The sequence below is a fragment of the Rattus rattus genome, chromosome 6, assembly GCF_011064425.1.
Source record: "Rattus rattus isolate New Zealand chromosome 6, Rrattus_CSIRO_v1, whole genome shotgun sequence".
Lineage (NCBI taxonomy): Eukaryota > Metazoa > Chordata > Mammalia > Rodentia > Muridae > Rattus > Rattus rattus.
In genome coordinates this window covers 144,758,284-144,784,641 of record NC_046159.1, presented here as the reverse complement: position 1 = coordinate 144,784,641, position 26,358 = coordinate 144,758,284, and the positions used below count along the sequence as shown (strand labels likewise).

The following is a 26,358-nucleotide window of genomic DNA, read 5'->3' as shown; positions in this document are numbered from 1 at the left end:
GCCAGAAGCTGCAGGAAGCATGCAGACATGGGCATTTTGCCAATGTGAGGGAACAGCAGCCTTGAATAAGACATTCTTTTGGAATGGCAAAGTGGTAAGAGAGTAACTAGACATCTCTCTCTCTGCAGTTGGGGTGAATTCAAGAAATAAATATTCATTCCTCACAGCTCTTGATATAAATATACTCAATTCAGCAGAAATGATTACTTATTCTTTGCCACTAAGAACTTGACACAATTGCTTATGTTTTTCTGGTGAGCTTCAGTTATGTTCTGTTCTATTAACATTTATGTTTAATGCATAGAACTGGTAATAGGTTATATTTCTAAATATAATTTTTAATGAAATCACAAAATTTGTAATGTTTATAGACTTTGTAATTTTATTTGCTGAAAAACTCACATTGGGACCATAAAAGGAATCACTTTTAAAACATTTTGAAACTTATTGTATATGGTGTGTGTGTGTGTGTGTGTGTGTGTGTGTGTGTGTGTGTGTGTACACTCACATGTGTGAGCAAATGCAGATAAGAAGGGGATTGTGAGTGTGTTTCACAGGTGGAAATCACAGACTATCTGTGCCCCTATGGGATCCACTTTTATTCTGCTAAACCATCTTGCCGCTCCCAAAATAATTTTTAATGCTGGCTATTTACTGAAATCAAATATTAAGTCTTTAATTTGTGTCCCTGAGGATGTCCTATTAAGAGTTAACAGATGCAGAGCTGAGGAAATGGCTTTGTGAGTTAGAGCAGTGCCTAGACAGGCATGAGTACAGAAATTTGGATCTGGGATACGCATGCAAAAATCTGGTATGCCCTCACACATGCATAGTGAGCCAGAACTGGACGACTGGAGACAGGATGGACACCAGACTAACTCCAGGTCAATGAGAAACCATCTATTAAAGGAAAGAATCGCAAACTGTTAAAGCAGAACAACCAACACCCTCCATCTGCTACACATATGAACAGAGGCACAGGCACACATAAACATATATCATATGTGCTTACAACACACACACACACACACACACACACACACACACACACACACACAAACCCCCAATGTGACACAGTCAAGTGGCTTCTATAACTAGCTCTTTTCATCTTAATAAGGTACACATATTTCAAGTGTGATAGGATTACAATACACCAGAAATTCTAACAAAATTAATGGAAAAAGCAATATGTAAAACATAAGTATCCATATGATTGAAAGAGAGTTCAAGAGATCCTAAGGTATGTTGCCTTAAACAGAATGGCTGAAAGAAAATGTGGGACACAGAGAAAACAGTTCATGGATTCTGATTTTGCTGACTACCAAATAATGTGCTTATTTTATCTTATTAAGTAAGGCAAGTGCTAAGTTTCTTCAAGGTATTAGAAAGCCACAAGGAAGTAACACAGCAACTGAATTTAGTGCAAATTTCAGAATGGCAATAGCTTTTAAACTGCTAAATACTTAACGGTTATTAAAATAGCTTTTGATAATATATTTGCGAGTACCCTGGGGGAAGACATTGGTTAAACACATAAAAAATATTGTGCTTGAAGCATGAACTTCTATGTAGGTCACCAAAATAAATCAGGTCTTAATGACATTTGAGGACAAGCTATACTAATGTTTAACTTCAGTTTGGTTAGATTCTGGTCAAAGGGAACATGACTCCATATGACTATTGAATTCTTTTTAACATAGAAGCTGCTATCATTTTATTTCCGAGTTTAATGAAAGCATGCATGTTGAATTCTTTTTGCTTGCCTAGTAATAATATTCAGTGTTCCTCCTGAGAATCTCAAGTAAAGCGAATTACTACACTAAAATTAAAGTTGTTTCTAAAGTTAAGACATAAACAAACGGATTGGTGCACGCCTTTATTCCCAGAACTTGAGAGGCGGAGACACATATGGATGCATGTGAGTTTAAGACCAGTGTAGTCTGCATATTGGGTTCCTGACTGGCCAGGCCACATAGTGAGACTCTGGATCAATAAATAATTTTAAGAAATACTATAAAATATTAATTGTTTTGGAAGGATATTTGGATTGGGGAGTAAAGTACAGAATAGAGAACACGGGAAAGAGTAAATAACATTGCAAGCCATGTGAAGAAGTCATATAGATACATACTATCATAGAAAACTCCATCCATGTATGGAACATACACACATCTGAATTCACAGTGGTCCTAGGAGTATGCATAAGGCCTGTGTAAGCTCAACAAGACAAAAATGTCAACATGGACAGGGGAGATGGACAAGGAGTCCCACTCCTACAGGCAGAGATATGAGCAGTTGATTCCTTGCCACTTGAACATCACACTTCCAAGAATACATTGGCAGAACAAACTGGAGTTGATGGGGATGAGAAAAAAGGAAACATCAGCTTGGGTGGTGAGGGATGTAGTGTGACCTGGGAGGACACGGGGAAGGGGTGAGCATGACCAAAACATGTTGTATGAAATTTTTTCAAAGAACTAATAAAAATTATATTGTTCCTCTTTGAGACCTCGTAGTCTCAGGAATATCAGTGTTTTCTCATTATGTTGGTCTTCATGAGAACAGGTATTATCCATCATGTGTTACACAGTGAGCAAAGACACAAGGGATGATTAAAAGATGGTTGGTCATATTTGTGCTGGACTCCTTTTTTAATCCACGAGAACAGAATAGGCTTGGTTATAAAATATCACATTGATACATTATTCTCTGTCCACGTAAGCAATGTCAAACTTGCCAGATTCCAAGTCAGGGAGCTCAATTTTTTTTCAGCTCAATTTCTTCTGCTTTTTCAACTAAGTGAATTATTTTTATTTCCTATCTTGTAAAGAGTGGTGGCTCTCATAGGTTATCTGGTTTCCAGTCTAGTGGCTACAGCTTTTCCACACTGAGTAAATGATCTCTCCAAAGTACTTTTGGGATGAGGGAGATTGGACAAATGTGAAGAATTTTATTTTTATTTCTTCTCATTGGAGGGATTGTTCTATAGCTTGTGTTTAGCTTGGAGGGCTATTTTTTATTTGATTTCTCTTCTGAATAAATAAAACAGCCCTCAGATGGCAAGCACTTCACATTTCAGCACAGAGTAATTCAATTTAGTAGTTCAATCAAATTCACTTGGCAATGGTCCTGCAGTAATCCTCCCCCTCTTAAATACTTCAGCCTTAAATTCCTGATTCCAAGAATAAACAAGCCCCAGAGAGACTGTCTCTTGAGTGGCAGAGATCACTATGGAAATGACTATGTTCCCCACTTAAACAAAATGCTGGAATGATTGGTCCTCACTTCCAAACACTTAAGGATTTCACTGTATAGGAACTCACGGTGTGCAATATCCAAACTCCAATTTCTTTTTAATAAGAGAAATATCTCAAAATTTGTTTGCTGTTTGCCAAAGTTTCTCAGTCTGCACTCCATCCAGACGTTCAGTTTATCAAATGTAAGCATTTTTACTCAGACCCTGCCAATTCCTGTGGAATGTCTAGCAATTATGGATATAGTATTCAAGAAGAATGGCATTCCTAATGTTGTGATTACTACTGTCTAAGGTGTCTTAACAGCTCTGGTTTTATATTTAAGGTCTCTTCACAGTCTATGTAAATGCACACACACACACACACACACACACACACACACACCACATTTTATGTACAAATTTATGAAAGAGCTAAAATAATTTCAATTAGACAATTTTAAAAAGTGTACATTTTTAAAAACACATATTTAGTCAAGTCTCAACTTACTATGAGGAATTCTCATTTTAGAATTTTTTAATGATAACGTTAATGTTAGAGCCTCTGACTAATAGAGGTAACATCAGATTTTATTTTTCTATAAAATTTTTCTTGTCTGTATCTGAGAACAATGATCCCGAAAGAAAAGTGTAGTGAGCAGAAGGCAAAGCTCAAAATTCTCCAACACTTGAAGATTCACCAGGATACAGTCGGAATCAAGTATTGCATATTTTACTTTTACATTTTTAATCTTAATTGTTATTATGTGGGTGTTTTGTCTTCGTGTGTGTCTGCACCTGTGGGTGTGGTGTCTGTAGGGGGCAGGAGGGTACATCAAGATGCCCTGGGACTAGCATTAGAGAACGTTGTGAGACACTGTGAGTGCTGGGACTTGAACCTGCAGAGGCAACCAGTGCTCTTAAACAACAAACCAACTCTCCAGCCCTTCAGAGTATATTTTTGAACATCAGCAAAGTATTCCAAGTTTTATCAGTTTACTTAGAATATGATGTCCCTACAACTTATAGTTTCTTATTTTCTTCAAAGAGAAATGAATGTTGATGGTCCTGAGAAATGAGCATATATACTGAAAATATACACTGAAAATGTAATAATACCATTTTGTTCATAGGGACCCTCAGAGCCTCTCAATACTGAGGACTCTTAGTTCACATGTTAGGTATCAGGAATTGCTTCCATTCATTTTAAGTAGAGAAATTCTCAAGTTGTCCCATTGTTGCAGTTCTGAAGTACTTTGACAAGGGCCTGGTTTTCAAATCTAAACAATACAGAAAAGCATGCTTCTTCATTGTAGCAAGAGAGGTGTTTGGCCAAGTCATTTAATTAATCCGAATTAAACTGCAACATCTATCACACTGCATGATCTTACTGAATTCTTTCAATGCACACATTTAGTGTGAATTTGAGCTGATCAGACTATAGTTTACATTTTAGCTTATGAAGAATTTAGATGAGTGGGGACAAGGAAATGGCTCAGGAAACCGGATGACATGACTTAGATCTTAGCATCTACATGGTAGAAAAAAATGAGTAAACACTTGTGTATGGTCCTCTGACTTCTGCATTTGTATGCGTGTGCACAAGTGGTCAGATACACACACACACACATACATACATACATACATACACATATATATATATATATATATAGAGAGAGAGAGAGAGAGAGAATAAATGTAAGATAAAAATTTAAATAAGTAAATTTAGATTGAGTTTTTGCTGAACACTATGGATAACAAATTGCAACATAAGCATACAACACACACACACACACACACACACACACACACACACACACACACACACACATTCTTTAAGATATTTCAGATAGTGAGACAGAAAATTGACATATTTTAAAACAGTTGATTTTCCTTGGCTCTGTTTTTATAAAGCCATTATCAAGTTATATTTTCTGAATGTGAAATGCCACCATAAAGATCACTGTGTTTCAAGTATTGGTAGACGATCGATTTTCATCATGAGACACAGGTACTTTATGGCACATGCAGTTATTACAGAGTCAGATTACCAAAGACAGCAGGACTTGAAATTCAGTACCTTTCTCCAGGTACCTAAGCTGAAAGATTCCGCAAGGCAAAGCATATAAAGAAATGCCTAAGAACGTATGGAAGTTGAAAAATACACTCTAAATCACCATGGCTGACAGCTGATGTGTATGTCAAAGATAATTACCAACTAGTGTGGACACAAAGGAGGAGTTGGGGTCAAAAGGACATCTGCCCCTTCCTCTCTCAGATCTGTGTGACTCCAGGTGAAACAGGGGGTCCTGGAAAGAAAACAGAAAAAGACATTGTGAAGGTGCCAATTGTGGTAAGAGTTTATTTGCACACAGAAAACACAGTAAAGTTAGGTCACTAACAGTTTACACGGTCTCATCAGGACCCTGATAACAGGAAGATATGTAGTTACGCATTGCGTTTTATAAATAAGCAAAGGCTTGGCAGATCCTCAGGCAGACTCACTGTTGTCAGAGGGAAGCGAGAAATTAGCAGGTTTTCTCCATCAGTCAGATAACGTTAGCTACACTGAGATAAGTCAATTAAATAGTCTAGAGAAGAAACAGGATGAAGACGGTACTGAAAAAGAGATTCAGTGATAAAGGGAGAATTGAGGTTTTAATTCAATTAAATTAATTATTATTAATTAATTAATTTTAATTAAATTAATAATAATTCAATTAAATTAATTCTATTAAATTAATTATTAAATTAATTAATTATTAATTTTTGGAGTACGTTGGAAAAAAGTAATAATAAAATTTACTACCAATAGCTTAGAATATTTATTTTAATAACTTTTACAAAATGTTATTTTTAAATAATCAATACTGATAATTTAGAATTATTAATTCATAATTCGTTCATTTCAATGCATGTGTCAGTGTCACATTCAGCATTTCATTTTTAATTTATAATATTGGTTTTCACATTATACATAATTACATGAGATATTTCCACAAAAATACTATTATATAATTGGCTTCAATTTCATGAATATACTTACAGAAATTTTCTCTGGCTGTTTCTAGATTTCACAACTCTCATCTCTATCTCCATCTCTATTTCTATATCTATATCTCTCTATATATATCTATTTCTATATCTATATATCTAGCCTATCTATATTATCCATATCTATATCTTTCTATATCTATACACATGTAATATCCAGCAAGTCTGCCATAAGTGGTTTGGGTACATGAAAGGCATATAGGAAAGTAGTAGTAACAAAAACTGTGGAAACTTTTGTAGAAAAAACGTAATTTGCAGTAGAACATTCTGTTAGTAAGGTCGTGCAGTCTACTTAGAGCAGTGAACCCACACCCATGGCAGCTGACCACAGTTGGATATGCTTCTCTTAAGCTTCACCGTGAGTTACCCGTCACCCCATTACCTCCTGTTTCCTGTTCTACATGTTGCCTTTTCTCTCTGTATGGTCATCTAAAATCACTGTCCTGGCCTTTCCATTTCAAAACCCTTCCAGTAAATGCTGAACCCCTTTGACCCCGTCACTATCGAGTCTTTCCTTTGAATGTGAAACACTGTCTGTACAACAGCATAGAGTTGTGGCTGCCATACTGGGCTCGGCAGAAATGTGTTCTTGTTCAGCTGTTGTGCACAACGTAGAAGACGGTATGGGTGGCAGTAAATTAGGAGCTCCTTCTTTAAGTGTTCACAGAAAATAATTTTCAGAGAAAAAAAATTGTCCAAATGAGAAGGAATTGTTGATCTTACAAGCTATTGTTGATGGGGAGAGTTTTGTATAAACTTACAGTGCAAACCCGTGCACACCAAGATAGCAAGTATGTGAGTGTGGGTTTTGCCTGCCCCTTAAGTCCTGTCACTTTGTGACGGATTTGAAAAAAAAAAACATAAAGCATATACATTTTAAAGGCTATAGAGAACTCATAAAGAAAATACAGGCATGTTTGCTAAGGTCAAGATCTTGCATAGGCTGAACCTCTATAGTACTTACCTTCTCATCTCAAGATGCTAATGAGGCTATTGTCTCTAACAGATAGTACTAGACACCTTAGCACAAACACTGAAGGTGTTGGGGAGTGTAAAAAGAATAGTGCTGATTTCTTTGAGGAAGAACCAAGAGTTTAAATTTCACATAAATGAGAGAAGTAGGAAATGCTAAAGAAATAGTCATCAAAACTTTCTTAGCTTTGTGGAACAGGAGTTAATGAAGTTAAAATTCCTTTACATTTTGAGAGTTTTCCCTAGTGGAAATCATCATATAGGCTCCTGAGGCTTACACTGAATTTTGGATTTCAGCGCATGTCTGATCAACCAAGAAACCCATAGCCTTGACATTTTGAAAATAATTCGGTTAATGGATACTCATGCTGGAATGTTCATCCCGTGTGGGGGCACATCAATGCAACATCTAGCCCTGTCAGAGGCTGTGAGAAGACAGACTCGTTAAATCAAATTCCACAGCGAGAAGAGATGAATGTTAACACTGAATCCTAATACAGTCTCAGACACTGCTGTGGTTTGTATATGCTTCGCCCTGGGAGTGGCACTATTAGAGGGGATGGCCCTGTTGGAGTGGGTGTTGCCTTGTTGGAGGTGTGTCACTGTGGGTGTGGGCTTTAAGACGTTCATCCTAGCTGCTTGGAAGCCAGCATTCCGCTAACAACCTTCAGAGGAAGATGTAGAGCTCTTGGCTCCTCCTGCACCATGCCTGCCTAGACATTGCCATGCTCCTGCCTTGATGATGATAGCCTGAACCTCTAGCCCTGTAAGCCAGTCCCAGTCAGATGGCCTTTATAAGACTCACATGGTCATAGTATTTATTCACAGCAGTAAAACCCTTACTAAGACAGAAATCAACACCTCATGCCAGACAATATTCAGAAAGACCGTGACCAAAAACACTTTCCCCTATTCGTGGAGATTTCATATTTATTTGATCATGGCTAAACCTGGATTCAACAATGCTCACTTTAAAATACAAACAAATTAAACTTCTTTATTTGATTTTACCTCTGTAATAAAAGTCTATATTCTTGCTACCCTAAAAGTCTATTCAATCTATCATTTCAATTTTTTAAAAAAACAGATTTGTAATTTCTTTTTTGTCCACTAATGGAAATGTCATTGTTTGTTTGAAGTTTGCTTGTTTGTTTCCACACTTGCTGCTCAGAATATGGGGAAGTCTTCTTGCAGAATTTTAATATGAGTGCTCCAAGTATTTTTATGTTAATTGTAGAATGCCTTTAAAATAATACTGTATCTAATTTTTATATGTCTACTTTTAACTTTGTTCTTGAATTACTGAATCAGATGAAGTCGTAACACTTTGTTCACTTTTTATGTCACAAGAGCTGTTATAATAAGCTTATTAAGCACCTGATAGTAAAAGGACACTAAGGACCCAGTTGACTTTGATGACCTGTGTTCTGAATTAAGTGTCTGACCATAGGCAACAATTTAAAAGTCATTATTTCAGCTCCTTTTCGGGTACCAACTTCATCACCACCTCACAGTTGCCTATGACAAATGTATAAGTGGCTGTCAGACATTTTGCCTAAGCAAGTTATCTGTACCCACAAGCTTTCTGACAGTTTAAAGCAATTAAAAGTTAAAGCAGAAATAAATCAGAAATAAAAATGTCACATACAGAGTCAGTGACATAAAACAGTTTTTGAGTGTTAAGGCCAAATAACCCTAAAAAAGAGTTTGCCTCTTTTATGGACACACTGAAAACAATCTAATTTTAAACCCACCAGTCTGCTGATAGCAAGTATACAGTTCCTAATAAACAAACCAGGAGACAGATAATTTTGGAAGGCGCATCCTATCGGCTCTACTATTAATAGAAATGCCTCAATTTTGTTCCAATTTTGTATCTTTTCTGGGACTTTTCAGGATGTCTTCTAAAATGACACAGTTGCAATCAATTTGTAGTATGTCTCTATCTCTTTTCTATAACTAAGTTACAGACACTGTAACAAGCAGAAAAAAACAGACACACAGAAATCTTGACTTGCTTAATTCCTAGACCAATACTACCAAAGACATTTTACAGATGCCCAACTTACGGATTTTGATAAGTGGAGACTACCTGATGTTCCAGATGGATGTCATATAATAACATAAGCCCTGAGAAAGGAGATTTGATGATTAAGAACAGGATTAGCCGGTGAAATTTATGATAGACAAAGTGCGGGTCACCAATGCTTGCTTTAATGATGGATGAATGGGACAGTACCAGTTCAGGACTGATCTCTTGAAGATGCTAATGACGATGAAGTGAGTTCCCAATGGGGCAGTCCTCCTGACATCTCGACTCTCATCTAGTAAGATGCATTTTGGGTGTTTTCATTAGAGAAATATAAGCTAGATAATATGGAGAGTTCTGCCACAAAACCAATGACTATTTGTTACAATAGCATAGAAAAAGTAATTCAGCTCCCAAGAAGACAGTGGTGCTTACCTGTCCTTTTGTCTCTTATACACTGCGTTCTAAGAATATTCTTACTATTTTCTCCACACAATGCACATTGCAAACCAGAACAATAAAACCCATTCTTACCAAGATCCATTTCACTGGGGCTGGAGAGATGGCTCAATGCTTAAGAGCACTGGCTGCTCTTCCAATGGTCCTGAGTTTAACTCCTAGCAACCACAGAGGCTCACAACCATCTGTAATGGAATCTGATACCCTCTTCTGGTGTCTCTGAAGACAGCTACACTGTACTCATATACATAAAACGAAAAGAATCTTAAAAAAAAAATCTTTGTCACTGTCCAATCCCTCAAACATCTTTGCTTCAGTCACACAATGACATCTGTATTTTGTCAAAATTGCTAATTATCTGTACTTTTCTTTAGCTCAGTTCGCTGTTATACTAGAAAATTTTCATGTCCACAGTCCAGTCTGATGGTCCTATCCCTTCAGTTGCCAGGCCTGAGAGCCCACAAGTCTTCACCCATATCAGAGATGCACATCTCTGTCATCCTTGCAATTGCTTGGTCTATTGACCTAGATTAACCATCTTCTCCCCAAACTTTGCTGCAAAGTTAGCCATAATGTAAAAAATATTCTTTAACCCATACAGTCCCCAAGATTTGGGCATAAAGCACTCATCTTCCTCCTGTCTATTCATCAGCCTCATGTCTTTTTTCCATCATTCTCTTCTCTGAGTGTCTAGTTTCCATGTCATTAAACCTTATCTCATAATGACAATGGAGAATATCATGAATGACTCATGACACTCAAGACTGTGGGACAGAGGATTCTGGCAGGAAACTTGTTAAGGTTGAGCAGGTTCAGAGTCCCCAGCACCCAGGCACACACACACCTGAGACGGTAGCTGGTTTCTTGCTCCCTGCCAGATTCCTGGCCTGGAACACGTGCACACTTCCCAAATAGGAAACGGGACCTATGGTCATGTAGCCCAGACCAGAGTTGTCCGTACTAATGAGGTATCTAGAGACCCTGAGGTTTTAACCAATAACGTTACCTTCCTGAACTTTCCTTCCTGCAAAAGAGATTTAATCTCTGGTCCATCCTGAAAAGATGGAAATGTACCCATTTTCCATGACGAGCAATCAATAAGCAGTTCGGAACCAAGGACTGTTTCTTTCATCAAGAACCTCCATGGGGAACATGAAGAAGACCTTTGTCTACAGGGCCCTGCAGTCGAAGCTTCCCATAGAAGGCTCCCCTGAGCTCTCAGATAACCACCTCTAGCTAAGGACTTCTGCTCATGAGCTAAGCCACAGTTCCCCAACTCCCTAAGCCCAGGCTCATCCTTAGCCTGCAAACATCCTCTGTTCTCTGCTCTTCTGTGACTTCCAGCAGCAATGGATGTCCAGAAGTCTGTGCGTGCACTCCGTTCCCGATTCCCAGTGAACCAGTGACATCTGGATGTCCAAGAGTTTGGGGACCACACCCCCGGCTCAGTCTCCTTGCCACAGGCTCGTGGACCCCCAACCCTTCCTTCCCGATTCCGTGTACTTTTCAGCGGAGACCAGAGACCCTGAAGCTTGGGAACCCCAGCTTCAGCCTCCGACATCCCAGGCTGCATTTTACCCCTGAGGGTGTATTGATGCTTTGCTCGAGCCAGCGCAGAGTAAATAAATGCAGTCTAGTGCTCCATGTTACATCCGTCTAGCACCCCAGGTGGACCCACAAAGACTACAGTGAAAAGAGAAGAGTCAAGAGGGAAAAAATAGAAACAATGAATACTAAGTCACAATAAACCTAGGAAGTTCTGGGGTCTTGTTACACAGTAGGAACCATCTATAATGACAATTGAAAAACATTGTTCAAAAAAGCTAGAAGAAAAAAATTTCAATGTTCTCACCATAGAGAAACATAGTAAGTATTTGAGGAGATATATACATTTTTTCCTGATTAGTACATTTTACTATATGTTCCCAAATTGAGGCATCATAGGAAATCCTTAAATGTCTATTTTTACATATTATATACATTAATATCTTAAAGAACAATAAAACAAATTTATCTGTAATTGATCTGCATTCATGATAGCATAATCGACATCAATAAAGAATTTAATTTAATAAAGTTTCAAGTATTAAAAACAAATCTGTTATTGAAATTCAAGATTTGGGCCAAACCTGTGAAATTGGCAAGTAATTTGTTTGCCTGGAAAGTCCCTTTAGATTCCCTTTGAGCAACTATTTCTCTGATTATAGGCTACCTATTACCTTATGCAGAAAATTGGTTCTCACCATTTATGTTCCGAGGTAAAAGTTTTTTTTTTCAAGTTCTCTACACATTAGTGTCTAAGCCTAGTACAGAGGTGAAACCAAACAGGACAGTAGCTGTATTGTCATCAGACATAAATACACATTTTCCTCTGTATTCACTGCCCCTTCCTTAGCATCCTTGACTGCTCTCTGGAACTTATTTCTCTCACTCCTTTCCGAATTATCCTCCCAATTTTAACCCAGCTTCATGGATAGATTCTATGACCCACATCTCAGACCTTTGCTCCCTAAGGACCTTTTCCTTCAGAAATGTGAACGTCTTCGTATCAGAGCCCATGACCGCTTCTGCTGACTTTGCACACATTCTAGTGCAGCCCGAAGCCCTTTGGCTTTGACACACAGTGATGCATACTGGAGTGCTTCTCCTCCTCGAGCACTTTCTCTTCCAGTTTGTAAACCAGATATCCTGAAGGACTTGCCAGTTTCTAAGGATCTTTTGTTTTGTGAGCTCAACAATGCATTTAGGATAACATTGCCCATGTAGTTATCAAAACCTGTCTTCCCTTTGCACCCCAGGATTCCCTGTAATTCCACAGCCTATCACAATGCTCTTTTAACTTCTGCTCATAGCATTCTACTGGTTTTTTATCTATCAATATAAAAAACATTATATTTATCCACTTGTTTTTTCCCTTGCAGGTCTCTGGGCTCGAGGAAATGTTCCAACGGCCATCTTTGAATCTCCTATGTCAAATAAATACCTGGCACCAAGTATACACTTCACAACTGTTTATATTCTTCAACTCAATGCTGCCCATCCAGAAGTCAATTTCCCTATCTGATTTCTTCAGAGTATACTTCCAGAACACCTTGTAAAACATAGGTGTGATTTGTGTGTGTTTACCTAAATTAGACCATCTGTACCTTGGGCATACTTAATGTAGCTGTCTATAAATGCCAATAAATGCGGTCCTATTCTTCTCTGCATTAATGGATTAGGCTTTCATTGTGGGATTAGATTGTTAAATCAATGAAAGAACAAATAGATATGTTCTTCCTTGCCCCAGGGATTCAACAAAGATAATATATTTTATAGGTGTTTTTACAACTTATGATGGATTCTTTCCAGGATTAATGTTAAGTTTGAAGTGAACAGATAATAACGGAGTGAGTCACGGCAGTTATTAAAAATGAAATTAAAGACTTAAGATGTAGGAATTGTACAGATTACATCCTTTTCCCTATAGACGCTGCTGAAAACAGCATGAAGTAATTTGAAGTTTGTATAAGAAGTTTTCAAACTTCTATCATTTGCTATTGTTGTGATAAAAGCAATATATACATATTGTATACATATATATTGTATGTATATATATACATATATATACTGTCTTCACCATGTCAGTAACAAATATATCTATGTATATATATGTATGTATGTACATGTGTGTATATATATATATATACTGTCTTCACCATGTCAGTAGCAAATATATCTATGTATGTATATGTATGTATGTACATGTGTGTATAAATATATATACACACATACACACACACACACACACACGCACACGCACACACACACATGCACGCACGCACACAAATATATGCTGATAATCAAGAAATACGATTGTCTTCCACAAAATCAGTCACTAAACCAGAGAACTTGAGGCATGGAGCCATTGTCATGACCCCCAAGCAATCAAGTTCACGGTTCAAGCAATGTGTAATTCTGGAGTTAACCTTCTTGAGGATGTCGGTCAGTACTTACACTGGTTATTCATTATCTGTGTTTTAACAGCTGGAATTTAGTCTGAATGAGATAGTTTAAATTTGCAAGATATCACCAGCATTTGCATGGGGCATATTTTTTTGCTTCAGGGTGATATGGACAATACTTTCTTTTTATTTATTGGTTATTTTATATATTTACATTTCAAATGTTGTCCCCCTTCCCAGTTTCCCATCTACTAACTTTTTATCCTATCCCCCCACTCTTTCCCTCTATGAGGGTGCTCACCTACCCAATCACTCCCACCTCACTGCTCTAACATCCTCTCATGCTGGGATATCAAGCCTCCGCAGGACCAAGGGTCACCCCTCCCATTGATGATAGATAAGGAAATCCTCTGCACATGTAACTGGAGCCATGGGTGCTTCCATGTATACTTGTTGGTTGGTGGTTTAGTCCCTGGGAGATATGGGAAGTCCAGTTAGTTGATATTGTTCTTCCTATGGGGTTCCAAATCCCTTCAGCTCCTTCCCCTACTCCTCCACTGGGATCCTGTGCTCAATCCAATGTTCAGCTGCAAGCATTCTCATCTCTATTGGTCAGGCTCTGGCAGAGCCTTTCAGGCTCCTGTCAGCAAGCACTTCTTAGCATCAGCAATAGTGTCTGGGTTTGGTGTCTGCAGATGGGATGGATGCAGGTGAGGCCATCTCTGGATGGCCTTTTCTTCAGTCTGTGCTCCACTCTTTGTCCCTGCATTTTCTTTAGAATGCAGCAATTCTAGAATTTAGAATCCTAGGAGCAATTCTGAGTTAATATTTTTGGGATGGGAGGGTGGCTCCATCCCTCAACCAATGGCTGTGCCTAACCACTGGATATGGTCTCTACAGGTTCTATCTAGCCTTTGTTCTGTATTTCGGCTAACGTTATCCCCATTGGGTCCTGGGAACCTCTTGCTTCCCTGGCATCTGGGACTTTCTAGTGGCTACCCCCAGTTCCCTATTCCCCACTTCTACGTATTTCTGTTCAATTTCCTAACTGTCTGTACTTCTCTTCTCCCTCTTCCTACACCTGGTCTTGCCTCCACTTTTTCTTTCCCCCTTCTCTCTCCCTCTCATGGCCTTCCCTCTATGTCCAATTATTTTTTTTGTTCCCACTTTTAAGTAGGATTAAAGCATCCACACCCTGGACTTCCTTCTTCTAAGCTCCATATGATTTGTGGGTTGTATTGTGGTATTCTGAGCTTTTGGGATAATATCCACTTGTGTGGTTTTGTGTCTGTGTTACCTCATTCAGGATGATATTTTCTAGTTTCATCCATTTGCCTGTGAATTTCTCCCACCATTGAAAATAAGCAAACCATTTAGCATAGTAATATGAGCAGACAGCTATACATATATACCTCAAAAATATGTCTAAATATGAATGGTAATTGTTTGCAGGATTTTTCCTTTATCAAACTTGCACTAGGCCCTTAGAATCCAGCTAGCCTAAAAGCTGTTTGATACAAGAACTATAAGTAATTCTGTCAGATAGGAAGTATAATGTCAATTAAATAAAATGGTTTCAACTAATAATTAGTTTCTCAAACTAATAGTATCATGTTTCCTTTGTGCGTCACTTAGACATTCTCAAAGAAATGTGGAGGGAAAAACTGAAGTATCATGAATACAGGAGAAATCTGACAATCATTTCGAGCTTTTGCTATTGTTAGGGGTAAGGCAGTGGTAGAGCTGAAGTTCCTAACATACATCGCATGTTAATACAGCACTTTCAGTCATGAAAGTTAGACCTTAACTCTTCTCATGAGAGGACGATAACAATGTGTATCACAAGTACTTGTGCAGTATGAGTTAATTGTTTTTGTTCTTCTCACGTTCAAATTCAAACACTGACACATATTTGAAGTCTTTTCCAAACACAAGCAAGCAAATGGGGGGAAAGAAGTAAAACTGTGCAGAAATGTTTAGACTTTAAAGTTAATACTATTGTATTTTTTATTCCGTTCTTTTTTTTTCACCACTGATAATTTTTAATGTTTGTATAGCACTTTAGAAGGTAAGAAGAAATTTTGCAAAAATTACTTGTTCCTTCCATATAGAAGTCAGGAAGCACTCCTGGTAAATAGCAACTTTTCCACAGATGCAGAAGCAATGGGAGGCTTTGTAATACTCAGTGAGTGTTTTCTATTCTATATCCATAATCATTTCAGTCTCCTTCATTTCTGTCACTACAAACAAGAAGGGGCATGTGTTTGCCTTGCCAAACATTTCTGGGTATCTTTTAAGAGGTTCTCAATGCATAATTGTCATAAAAAGGAATATTAGGGTTTTTTAATTAAGAAAATGTTTATCTCATAATTTGATAGATGTGTGTTCATTTGATTATATCTGATTCAATATTTTTGGAAGGGCTTGGCAAGTGCCACTAAACTGCCACTAAAGGCATTCATCATATAGGTATAACATACCTAAGTAAATTTTCAGGTTTTATACAAACATTCACTTTAATCTATATTTAAAGTCAAAATTATCTTTCTTTTTGGATCTCTCTTAATTATTTCCTGGAGTATTCATTTCCTCCTCTTTCTTAGTTTAACATTATTATGCCATTCCTGTAGTTCGTGCTCACTCCTTTCAAATTCCTTTAAGCTTCAATTTGCGCCCCTTGCCTACTGGGCATGTGTGGGAACAAGCAAACATAACCCATCATGCAGCAGGCAGGACCTTTCTTTGGTCCCATATTTATTTCTCCTTATTCTCCCATCTATCTAATCAACACTGGATTGGTATATCCCAATTAATTTACAAATTCTTTTTTATAATATTTTCAGTTTTTGTATTGCGATTTTCCTGTTGGAAACAGAATCCCACTATACCTTTTCTCTATTTACCCATAAAAATGTATTCTTTTAAAATGACATCCTTGATATCCTGCGATGCTTTTTATGCAACTTTCTTCAGAGTCTAAGCTACCTTTCCTATAGCATTACTTAGGCAGCTATGTTGTTTATGTATTAATAGGCACTTTACAGCATCTTTAATTGTCCATGGTCCAAATATTCTCTCAACATTGATTTCAGGAAGCAGAAGGAATGCTGTTCCTCTCAGGTGTTAAGGAACAGTAGCTATTTAAACACACCAGGGCCACATTTTTATTGGCATGATGATGTGTACATAATACCTCAGTGAGCCTACCATAAATACTGACCTCATAAGTCTACTCTGGATATGAATAAAGTATTCTTTGTGTGTGTGTGTGTGTGTTATATAAAATATATTAAACTTGCTTTATTCTAAGTAAGTTAAAATCAAGTTATAATCACTACTGGATAGCAATAGGAACTATGATTATTGGAGGAGAAGGGACATTAAAATTCAAGAATATGTACTTGGGGAGGTTGCTTAAGCTAATATAGTCATAAAGAGAACTGATTGTCTCAGAGCTTCCAAAGAAGAAACAGCTGGGCCACATCTGTCCCAAGTTTGACTTTTGCCCTACTTCAGTTTTACTGATTTCAAATGTTTTTTATCAACATTCTTACAAGCCCCTAACCTTCCTTCAACACACACAAAATGTCCTTAAAACGCTTTCCTATTAGTTTATAAATCTTTTTTAAATTAGCAATTATGGGATCCTTTGTACCAGCATGCTCACAGAAACTATGTCGTTCCTGAAACTTCTGCAAATACTTGTTAGAGTACAAGTACCTTCTTGTTCACCGTAAGACACTGCAGAATTTTGGGAAATTCTTAGGTTTTGCATGTATTCTTCAATATGTTCACAGTAATTCTCGGTTCACAATCAGGTGCCATAAATTAATTTAACATATACTATACAATAAATTATAAAAATCATTTCTAACAGTCGAATTTATAATTTTTGAACTCAACATTAATATTCTAGTTAACTTATATCTTATTATCTTTCATTCCAATTGATTTCTATCTTCATGACATGTTCATTGCATACTATCATTTTATGAGGACCAAATGAACTGGGTCACCAAAAAGGATGCCAACTTGACCGAGTGAGGTAAGAATAAACAAGCTTAGGAATATAAATGGGCATACATGGGTAGTATTTGTAAAACTAGCCAGCAAGGTCACATTTTAAAAGTTATACTTAGAAGGAAGGGGCTGTTGTTGGGGAGAGAGAAGGAAGGATAATAATGAAAGAGAGAGAGGAAGGATAAATAACACTGAGGATGTTGGAAACAGTCATAGGCAATCACTAATCATTCTATATTTACTACAATTATATAAAATGTGTGTGCGAGTGTCTGTGTGTCCATTTTGCCTATGAAGTTGTACCACTTGAGGATATAATGTTCCTTCCAACGAGCCATAGACTACCCACCAGAAAGCCTAGTGACAGGTATGAGAGACCATCTTTGGGGTTGTTGGTAAGGAGAGTCCGAAAGACTGCAAACATTATTCGGCTTCTGCTACCCTTCCGAGTTGCCTTCAGCAAGTATTTTGGAACCATATATATTGGAAAGAGGACCCAGGAATGGAGCTGTGTTGGCCCTGAAAACCTCCTCCTGAGGACTAAGTCATGATAGCAGAAGGTGCTATGCTATGCTATGCTATGCAAGGTGCTATGCTATGCTATGCAAGGTGCTATGCTATGCTATGCTATGCAAGGTGCTATGCTATGCTATGCTATGCTATGCTATGCTATGCTATGCTATGCAAGGTGCTATGCTATGCTATGCTATGCTATGCTATGCTAGCTGACAAAAGGAAGAATGTAATCAAGAGTCCTACCCAGCTGTGATGCTTACAAACAATAGTAGTGTCCAACACAGTAAGACAGCTCTCATGATATAACAGTGGCACTTACATGCTGTTAGCAACCAACAGCTGTCTAATTGGATTTAAGCTCGACTAAACAGAAAGAAAGCCATGCCTGGCACTGTAAACCTAGCCGGCTACCCAAGGCTGGTGAGATCACAGATCTTAGGGAAGAACTTGCTGTGGCCACTTTTCTAAGCTTGTAGAGTTCTTAACTGTAGTCTAAATACTTACAAGTCTAGCTCTTACCCCTCATCAAACAAGCTCCTCTTGGAAGCAGAAGGAAGATATAGTTGGTAAAAATATGGAAAACAGTTGTATTATTTCATTTACAACGAAAATCCTTCCTGCTAAGTTTCAGAAAACATCATAGAAGGGGGGGTGTATGAGCCAAGAGGACCAGGCTTCGAGAGTATCTTTTAGATGTGACAGGAAAGGTGCGTATATGAATTCTCAACAATATGGCAGCCTAGACAAGACCTGAGCAATAATCACATCAGCTGACAATGCCAATGTGGTTGGGGGAAATCTCACAGGATTCCACCTCTCGATGAAGAGCTACAGACAATTAACAAGTACTAAGGGAGGGAGAGTTTGTCTTCCCTGAGGAAGAATCCTATAAATGGTTATTCAAAATCAGCAATCCACCCCAAAATTATACACAATCGAGCAACATTAACGGATTCTTTAGTTAGGTTTACATGTTTAGTTGTATGTCTGTGTTTAAAACAATAATTAAAGAAAGGTGCATGAATTCGTAAGGAAAATGGGAGAGATTAGAGAAATTGAGAAACAAAGGGAAATGATGTAATTATGTTTTAATTAAATAAAGATAAATTTAAAAAAATCACAATTAAATATCTATTATTGAGATTAAGAAAACAAATGCATTTTTTTATTACTTGAAATACCAGCACAGTTTTCTTTCAACTGTATTATCCATCTGACTCTGATTTATTCATCTTATTATCATCTGTGTTTGATTTTGGAAAATGACTAACTAATGGGATTTAAAAAAAAAATCCATCACTGATGGGTAACCAATCCATAAAGATCTCTGATCTGCAGCTTCAGTTGAAACAGAAACACCATTCCATAGTAAGCCTCATAGGCAGATTATCTGGATTCTCTTTACATAAACAAATCGCTCAATATCCAAGCAGGGTCTCTATGTGTGCAACAGTAGATGAAACCAAGCTTTTATTATAACTGGCTTCATGGTCCCACTATCATCATTTCATTTACAGAGCAAAATACCAAGCACATGAACAATTACTAGAGACAATGTTTAAACAGTTTTTGATATATGTTTATTGTATACATAATTTTGTAGAAGCCATATTATAGTTACAAGTTTTTAAGTTTAAGGTATTCAATTTCTCTATTCATTACATAAGATAACTGGCAAGTCAGTACTGAATAACTGAGTTATAATATGCCTGCTTTTTATTAAACATATGATATACAAGGGCATTAAGATATGTGTAATATATAAATTACATATGCCTACCTATGGATGAGATTAAATCATTTGTAGATGATAATCTCTGACATAATATAGGAGGATTATAAAGGAAGATAAATGAACATGTATACATTCAAAAGTTTAACTGTCCCTTTGATAGTCATTCAGACTTGTACACATGGCAAGAAAGCACTAATCTTAGCTCCAACTGAGTGGCGAGATCTGGGTATTCTCTGCTGCTGGCTCCTCCTGTGCACCGTCCCTCAATGTGACTGTTCTACTGTTATTCTGACCATGCAGAATGAAGGAAAGATCATAATTCTGCTCTTAGGACAAAGATGCTTTTTATAAAATGATGAATATCTGCTTCTCATGAGGTCATACCCCTTTTTAGTATGCAGACAGTCTTCTAAATGGCCTCAGTTCTGCACTCCCTGTTCCCCTTTACTTGGGCACATTTGAAAACTCCTCAAGGCTGGGTGCTACTACTGCATTGAGTCATACGCAATCACAAAGGATCCCAGTCCTGTGCGGAGAAGAAAGGGACTGCTGGTAAAAGGGAAAATAAATCCGCCATCTGTGCAGTAGGGGCAGGACAGCTGCATGGCAAAGCATGCCTTCTGTAACAGTCGACTCGTCATTCAGCCTGGCTGAAGCCACAGAGCTTCTGGACATAATAGTGTCAACAAAGAAAAGTAGAAAAAATAGGGCTAATGGACAAAGATGTTTATAATACTCAGAGGAGCCCTGATAAAGGGCCTCCTGGCTTTTTCTGAAGGAAAGAAGAAACAGAACAAGAAATGTGCCTGCATTGAGGTATTTTATTTTTGCATATGTCCGTATGTGGGGCAAAGTCTATGTGTGTAGCACCTGCTACAAGGCCTGAGGGTGAATTTCCAACCTTCCTCTTTGTTCCCAATTCCTCATCTTATCAAAGTATAAGAGAGCTATTTTAGTATGGAAACAGAATAATAACCTCCTTAACATAGTTCATTTTAAGGATTTATGTCTCTCTCCATATTTACTAATCTCTCTATATAGTTGTTTCTCTTGCCACATATACATATTTGTGTTGTGTTGTGTGTGTGTGTGTGTGTGTGTGAAAGAGATTATTATATATAATAGGATTATATAAACCTTTGAGTTAGGTGACCAGGATCTTTCAGTAGAAGCATCTGATAAGTGGGTAAAGAACAAACAATGCAGAGTAAATATCTCGCCAAATGACCACTCCGCCATAGGTCAGCTTTTCAAATCAAAGAGTGCTGCACTCTGTGTACAACACTGTGCTATTATACAAATGGTCATTTAATCATTTCCTCAGAGCATGTCACCAACACTAAGTGCTTTCTTATATTGTCCTCCTTTCCCCCACTTTGGTTGTGACAAGACACCACTATGTAGACCTGGTTGGTATCAAAGGACTCACGGAGATCTGCCTGCCTCAGCTTCTTGAGAGCTGAGGTTAAAAGGTGTGTACCACTATGCCCTGCTTGTTTTTCTTTAGTTTTGATAACAAACATTAAATATAATAATTTAAATGTACAATGATACTACAATGAACATCAGAGAACAAACGCAAGCTCTGCATTAACAGGAACTGAACTGAAAGGGTCTGATGAAGGGCTCCATATAAGTAATCTCTTATAATAAAATCTTACTTAAGTAAAACTATCACATGAATATTTGAAGCTATTTCTGGCCCTGAGATTAGGGTGGTTTGTCTTGAGAGGAGGGAGAATATTAGTAATATTATAAGATGATTTAATGAAGACATAAATAACACTAGTTTGCTAAAAGTCCAATATTGGGAATAGTTTCTCTCTCGCTTCTTAACGTTTTTACTTAACGCATTGCTATTACAATAGGATAGGTAATCTTATCCTGAGTTGATAGTTTCAGATCTATTAGCGAACGTATCCAAACTCACATGTACTAAGAGAAAGCTCTTATTCATCACTATCTTAACCACACACACAATATCCTAGAAGAATAAATAAGTCATTTCGGTATAAACAGAAGTGAAAGATTAAGGAGAGCAGTCACAATAAATATTGTTTGCTTCAACACACACATATCACAGGATTAATAAGCAGGCAGGAACAAAGACTAAGCAGCTATAAAAACCCTGGCTGGAAGGGGCACTGGCTACGGCATTTGGAGATAAAGCATTTGGATTTCTTCCACTCGGGATCCAACAGAAATTCACAAATGTGTGCAGAGACTCAATGATTAGGAAGATGGATTTGACATCAGAAATAATGTTGGGGAAAGTATGTCATGCTGACAGGACAGTTAAGATAATGATTCTGACATGAAAAAGAAAAGATGTTGGGCCCTACCTAGGTGTTTTCCTTCCCCCTCGCTGAGCCTTTTAGCCTGCTATAGCAAGAAGTTGTTTACACCCTTGGCAGCTGCTCTTAGCCCCTGATTGGGCCCTGAACTTTCCACCACACAGACTTTTCCTGTTTTCCTGGTTGGGGATTTTCACCTGCCTTGTTGTTTTCCACTACTTTTGCCTCGGGTATATAAGGAGAACTCAGTAAAGCCTTGGTGGCACTCGCTGAAAATGGGTGACCCGTGTACGTGTACGTGTACGTGTTTTCTTTCAATCCCACAGACCTATGCTCGATATTCACACACTGGCGGCGCAGTGGGGCCAGCAAAAAGAGAAGTGGGTTGGGGAGAGGGTTGGATACAGTCAGATTCTATGCACTTGGCAGAACAAGGTGACAAATGAGATTACAGGCAAAAGCAGAAAGGAAACAGACAGGGTATAAAGTAGGGCGGAATGGAAGAATGGACTTTTAAGGAAATTACACATTGACTATATGATTGTCAGCTTGGGTGGTTTTAAAGTGAAGGCAGATAAAGAATTTTATGTCACACATTAGGAGTGAGTGCTGCCACACATCTTTAATCCCAGTACTCGGAAGACAGAGGCAGGCAGGTCTCTCAAGTTCAAGGCCAGCCTGGTCTACAGAGGTTTTTCTCAGCCAGCCATGGCTACACAGAGAAAACCTGTCTCCTAATAACTGAAAGGAAAACAGAAAACGAAACTCAGATTTGTAAAGGGTGATGATAGCGGGAGATGTTGCAGGAGAAAGTAAGATATTATAAGTACAGGGGAGATGGTAACGGCAATAGCTGATGTTTGAGCATTTATTTCCCAAGTACTATTTCTAGGTAGTTTATTTACCTTCATTCAGTTTCACAACAACTCTACACATCACACACTATTATAATTCCTCTCCAATCCAGGACATTGGGCCACAAACACAACATGTCCCAAATGACATGACCAGTTGGAAACCATTATATCTCTTTAAGAATTTTGCCATAAATACCTATGGGAAATGGATATAGAAAAACCCAGAGCTTTATGTATAAAAATAGCCCTATGTGAGATAAAAACATACGTGGCTGTACACAGTAGTGTAAATAGACAGACAGACAGATGACAGATATCAAAAACTTAAGATATCTTGTACAATTTGTGCAGATGAGATCTTCAATATATCTCTGTTCTTTGAGTTCTTTGTAAAGGATGGGTGAAAGTTCACTGTTTGCAGGTGATATAGCACATAAACAGACAAAAGGTGAAAATGGTTTTCGTTAATATTTATAGGTAAGTGCTGTTGAAGTCATATCAAATTCTCTGATGTTTTAACATCCTATTTCATAGAGCTCATATTTTTCTTATTGTTTGAAGTAAAAACTAGTATGTTTTGTTTCATTTTTATTTCATTATGTACTTACAATGTACTTACATTATGTACTTACTGGCTAGTTTTATACCAAATTGGCACAAACTAGTCATTTGGGAAGAGGGACCTCAATCCAGTCATTACTGGTCTATTGGCAAGCCTGCGGGGCATCTTCTTGATTAATGGTTGGTGTGGGAGGGGCCAGATCACTGTCTGGTGGCACCCAAGGTCACCTTGAGTACTGTGAGAAAACAGGCTGTGAGTGCTAAAAATGAGAAACCCAGTAACCACTGTTCCTCCCCAGCTTCTGCCTCAGTTACTGCTTTCACTCCAGGCTCCTGCCCTGCCTGAGTTTCTACCCTTATTTACCTTCCATGATGGACCATGGTGTGGAAGTGTAAGGTGAAATAAACATATTTCTTCCCAAGTTGCTTTTCATCGTGGTGTTTTACCACAACAGAAACCCTAATAAGATTATTTATTTAATGGGAGGTGTGAAGACCACAGAACATGTGTGGAAGTCAAAGGACAACTCATGAAAGCCAGTCTTCACCTTCTAACTTGTAGGTCCCAAGGTTTAAACTCAGTAAGTTTCTCGGGTTTGATGGTGATGTTTTTATTCACTGAGCTATCTCCCTCGCCCTGACCTCACTTTCTTTTAAAATTTGGGTCCATTCTCATCCATTTTTAGTCTCCAATATGATGACGTTTGATGTGGAGAGTTGCTTCACTCTCAGGATTAACTCTGATACTATTTGGACTTCACTAGAATATCCACTAGACCTGGATTTGTCTAGAAACAAGGTGAGTAACTTCCCATTCATCAATTATCTTACTGCCATTAAGCATCTGCTTTTGTTCTTTGCCATAGTCCCCTGAAATTCTTCTTACTACAGGAACACTTTATCCACCTAAAGAAATGATAGCTTTAAGAAAATACCAATAGCATTTGTTTCTTGACTTGTTTCTGTTTGTTTGTGGGGTTTGGTGTCTTTGTTTTTGTTTCTGTTTTTATCTTTGGCCTTTCTGTCTTAGTGTAAGTTGTTACACAGGGTCAAGCTTCAGTCTGAGCCTGTGTTAGATTTGTCCATGTCCACATACTATTTTGTATCTAGGTTAACAGATATATTAGATAGACTGCCACCTTTTTGCTTGTCTCTTGCTGGTGTTCCTGGAAAAGCCTCATGAATTGTGACACTGTCTACTCTTCCTGTGAGGAGTCCACTGATTTGCTGCATAGTACTAGTTAACATTTGGGTTTGTATTATATCTAATGAAATGTCCATGATCTTACCAACACATGGTAGTATTGGTCTGCGTAGTGTGTTAGACTCATGCAAGCTTTCTCTTTTGATAAAATTGTTTCACTCATTTCAATAAAATTAGCAAGGCACTGAATTTGTTTAAAGTATTATAGAGTAGGTTATTTTTTGTATCATTTGAGAATGAGTTAAGGCCAGAAATGATAAAGTCAATTATGCATGCTCAGACTGACATGAACAATTATTAATTGTACTAGGAAATTGAATCTAGAAATGACCAAGGGTTGAGGAAAAACTCTATGAAAAGATTATTGATGGAGGAAAGGGAAAAAGTGAATAATATAGCTGCTAGGCAAACAAAAATTCCCTCAGTGTAACATGGTGATTTGCTCACACAGCATGTCAATATGCTACTGTGGGCATTGGGAGTGAGAGAAGTCTGCCCCTCTATAGTAACTAATGTACTGGTAGCCTTTGGGCATGTGTGGTTCTCTAGATACACCATCCATGAGCTCAGCATTCGTGTGTGTGTGTGTGTGTGTGTGTGTGTGTGTGTGTGTGTGTGTGTGTGTGTGTGTGTGACGCACATATATGTCAAATAAGGGTAAGATGTGAGAAACAGGAACTGGGATAAGCGGATAAGCAGATGCAAAGAAACTCAGGGCTTTCCACAGTACCTTTATCGGAGTGGTCAGCTCTGAAATTTTGTGGGAGAAGGCTGTGTCTCAGGTACTCAACACTGAATAAAACCACACGAGCTAAGCAAAGTTGAAAAGGTGTTTTATCCAGAAGCTTGGTGAAAGTATGTCCTTCTCCAGGCACAAGGAGAGCTTCTCCTTTCTAGAAGGTGTCTCATTACCATACACTGACAAAATTTGTTATTCAATGTGAAACTGATTAGGAACTAGTCTACAAGATTTTTCAGTGTTTGTCACATGAGATCACCATAGTAATGATAGCCTGTCATACTTGTCATATTCAATGCAGCCAAAGCAAATTACACACTGTGCTCATTATAAAGGAGGGGATGGCCTAAGGAAACAAGTCTTGGAAGACTGTGTTAGAGTCAGTCTTCCCCCACAGTGCATTGTAGATGATCAAATTAAAGGAAATGACACAGAGGTCCCTTGAGCGGTGAAGGGATAACCAAACTGCGGTAGGTCTAGAACATGATGCATCAGTCAGCATTAAAAGAACAGGCTTTTGATATGGATAATCATTTCCGGACATCAAAGGAGTTTATGCTACATGAAAGAAACTGATGTCCAAGTTCATCTTCCATAGGATTCCAATAAAATATCAACCTCAAAATCACAAAACTCTTGGGTCAATTACTCACTGGTGGCCAGTGCCTTAGGGAGGTTTACATAGAGGATTAGACTACGATCACATCAGCAGTGGTGGCTAGATGTGCCTATGAAAGGACAA

At 37.9% G+C, this 26,358-nt stretch overlaps 1 protein-coding gene across 1 annotated transcript in view; it reads right to left on the bottom strand.

The window, feature by feature from the left end:
- The window catches only part of Sema3e (semaphorin 3E), a 250,760-nt gene that overhangs the window by 43,206 nt on the left and 181,196 nt on the right, over nucleotides 1-26,358 (bottom strand). The window contains 1 exon segment of the mRNA XM_032907052.1: nucleotides 5,448-5,541. Within this exon segment, the coding sequence (XP_032762943.1) occupies nucleotides 5,448-5,541 (94 nt within the window).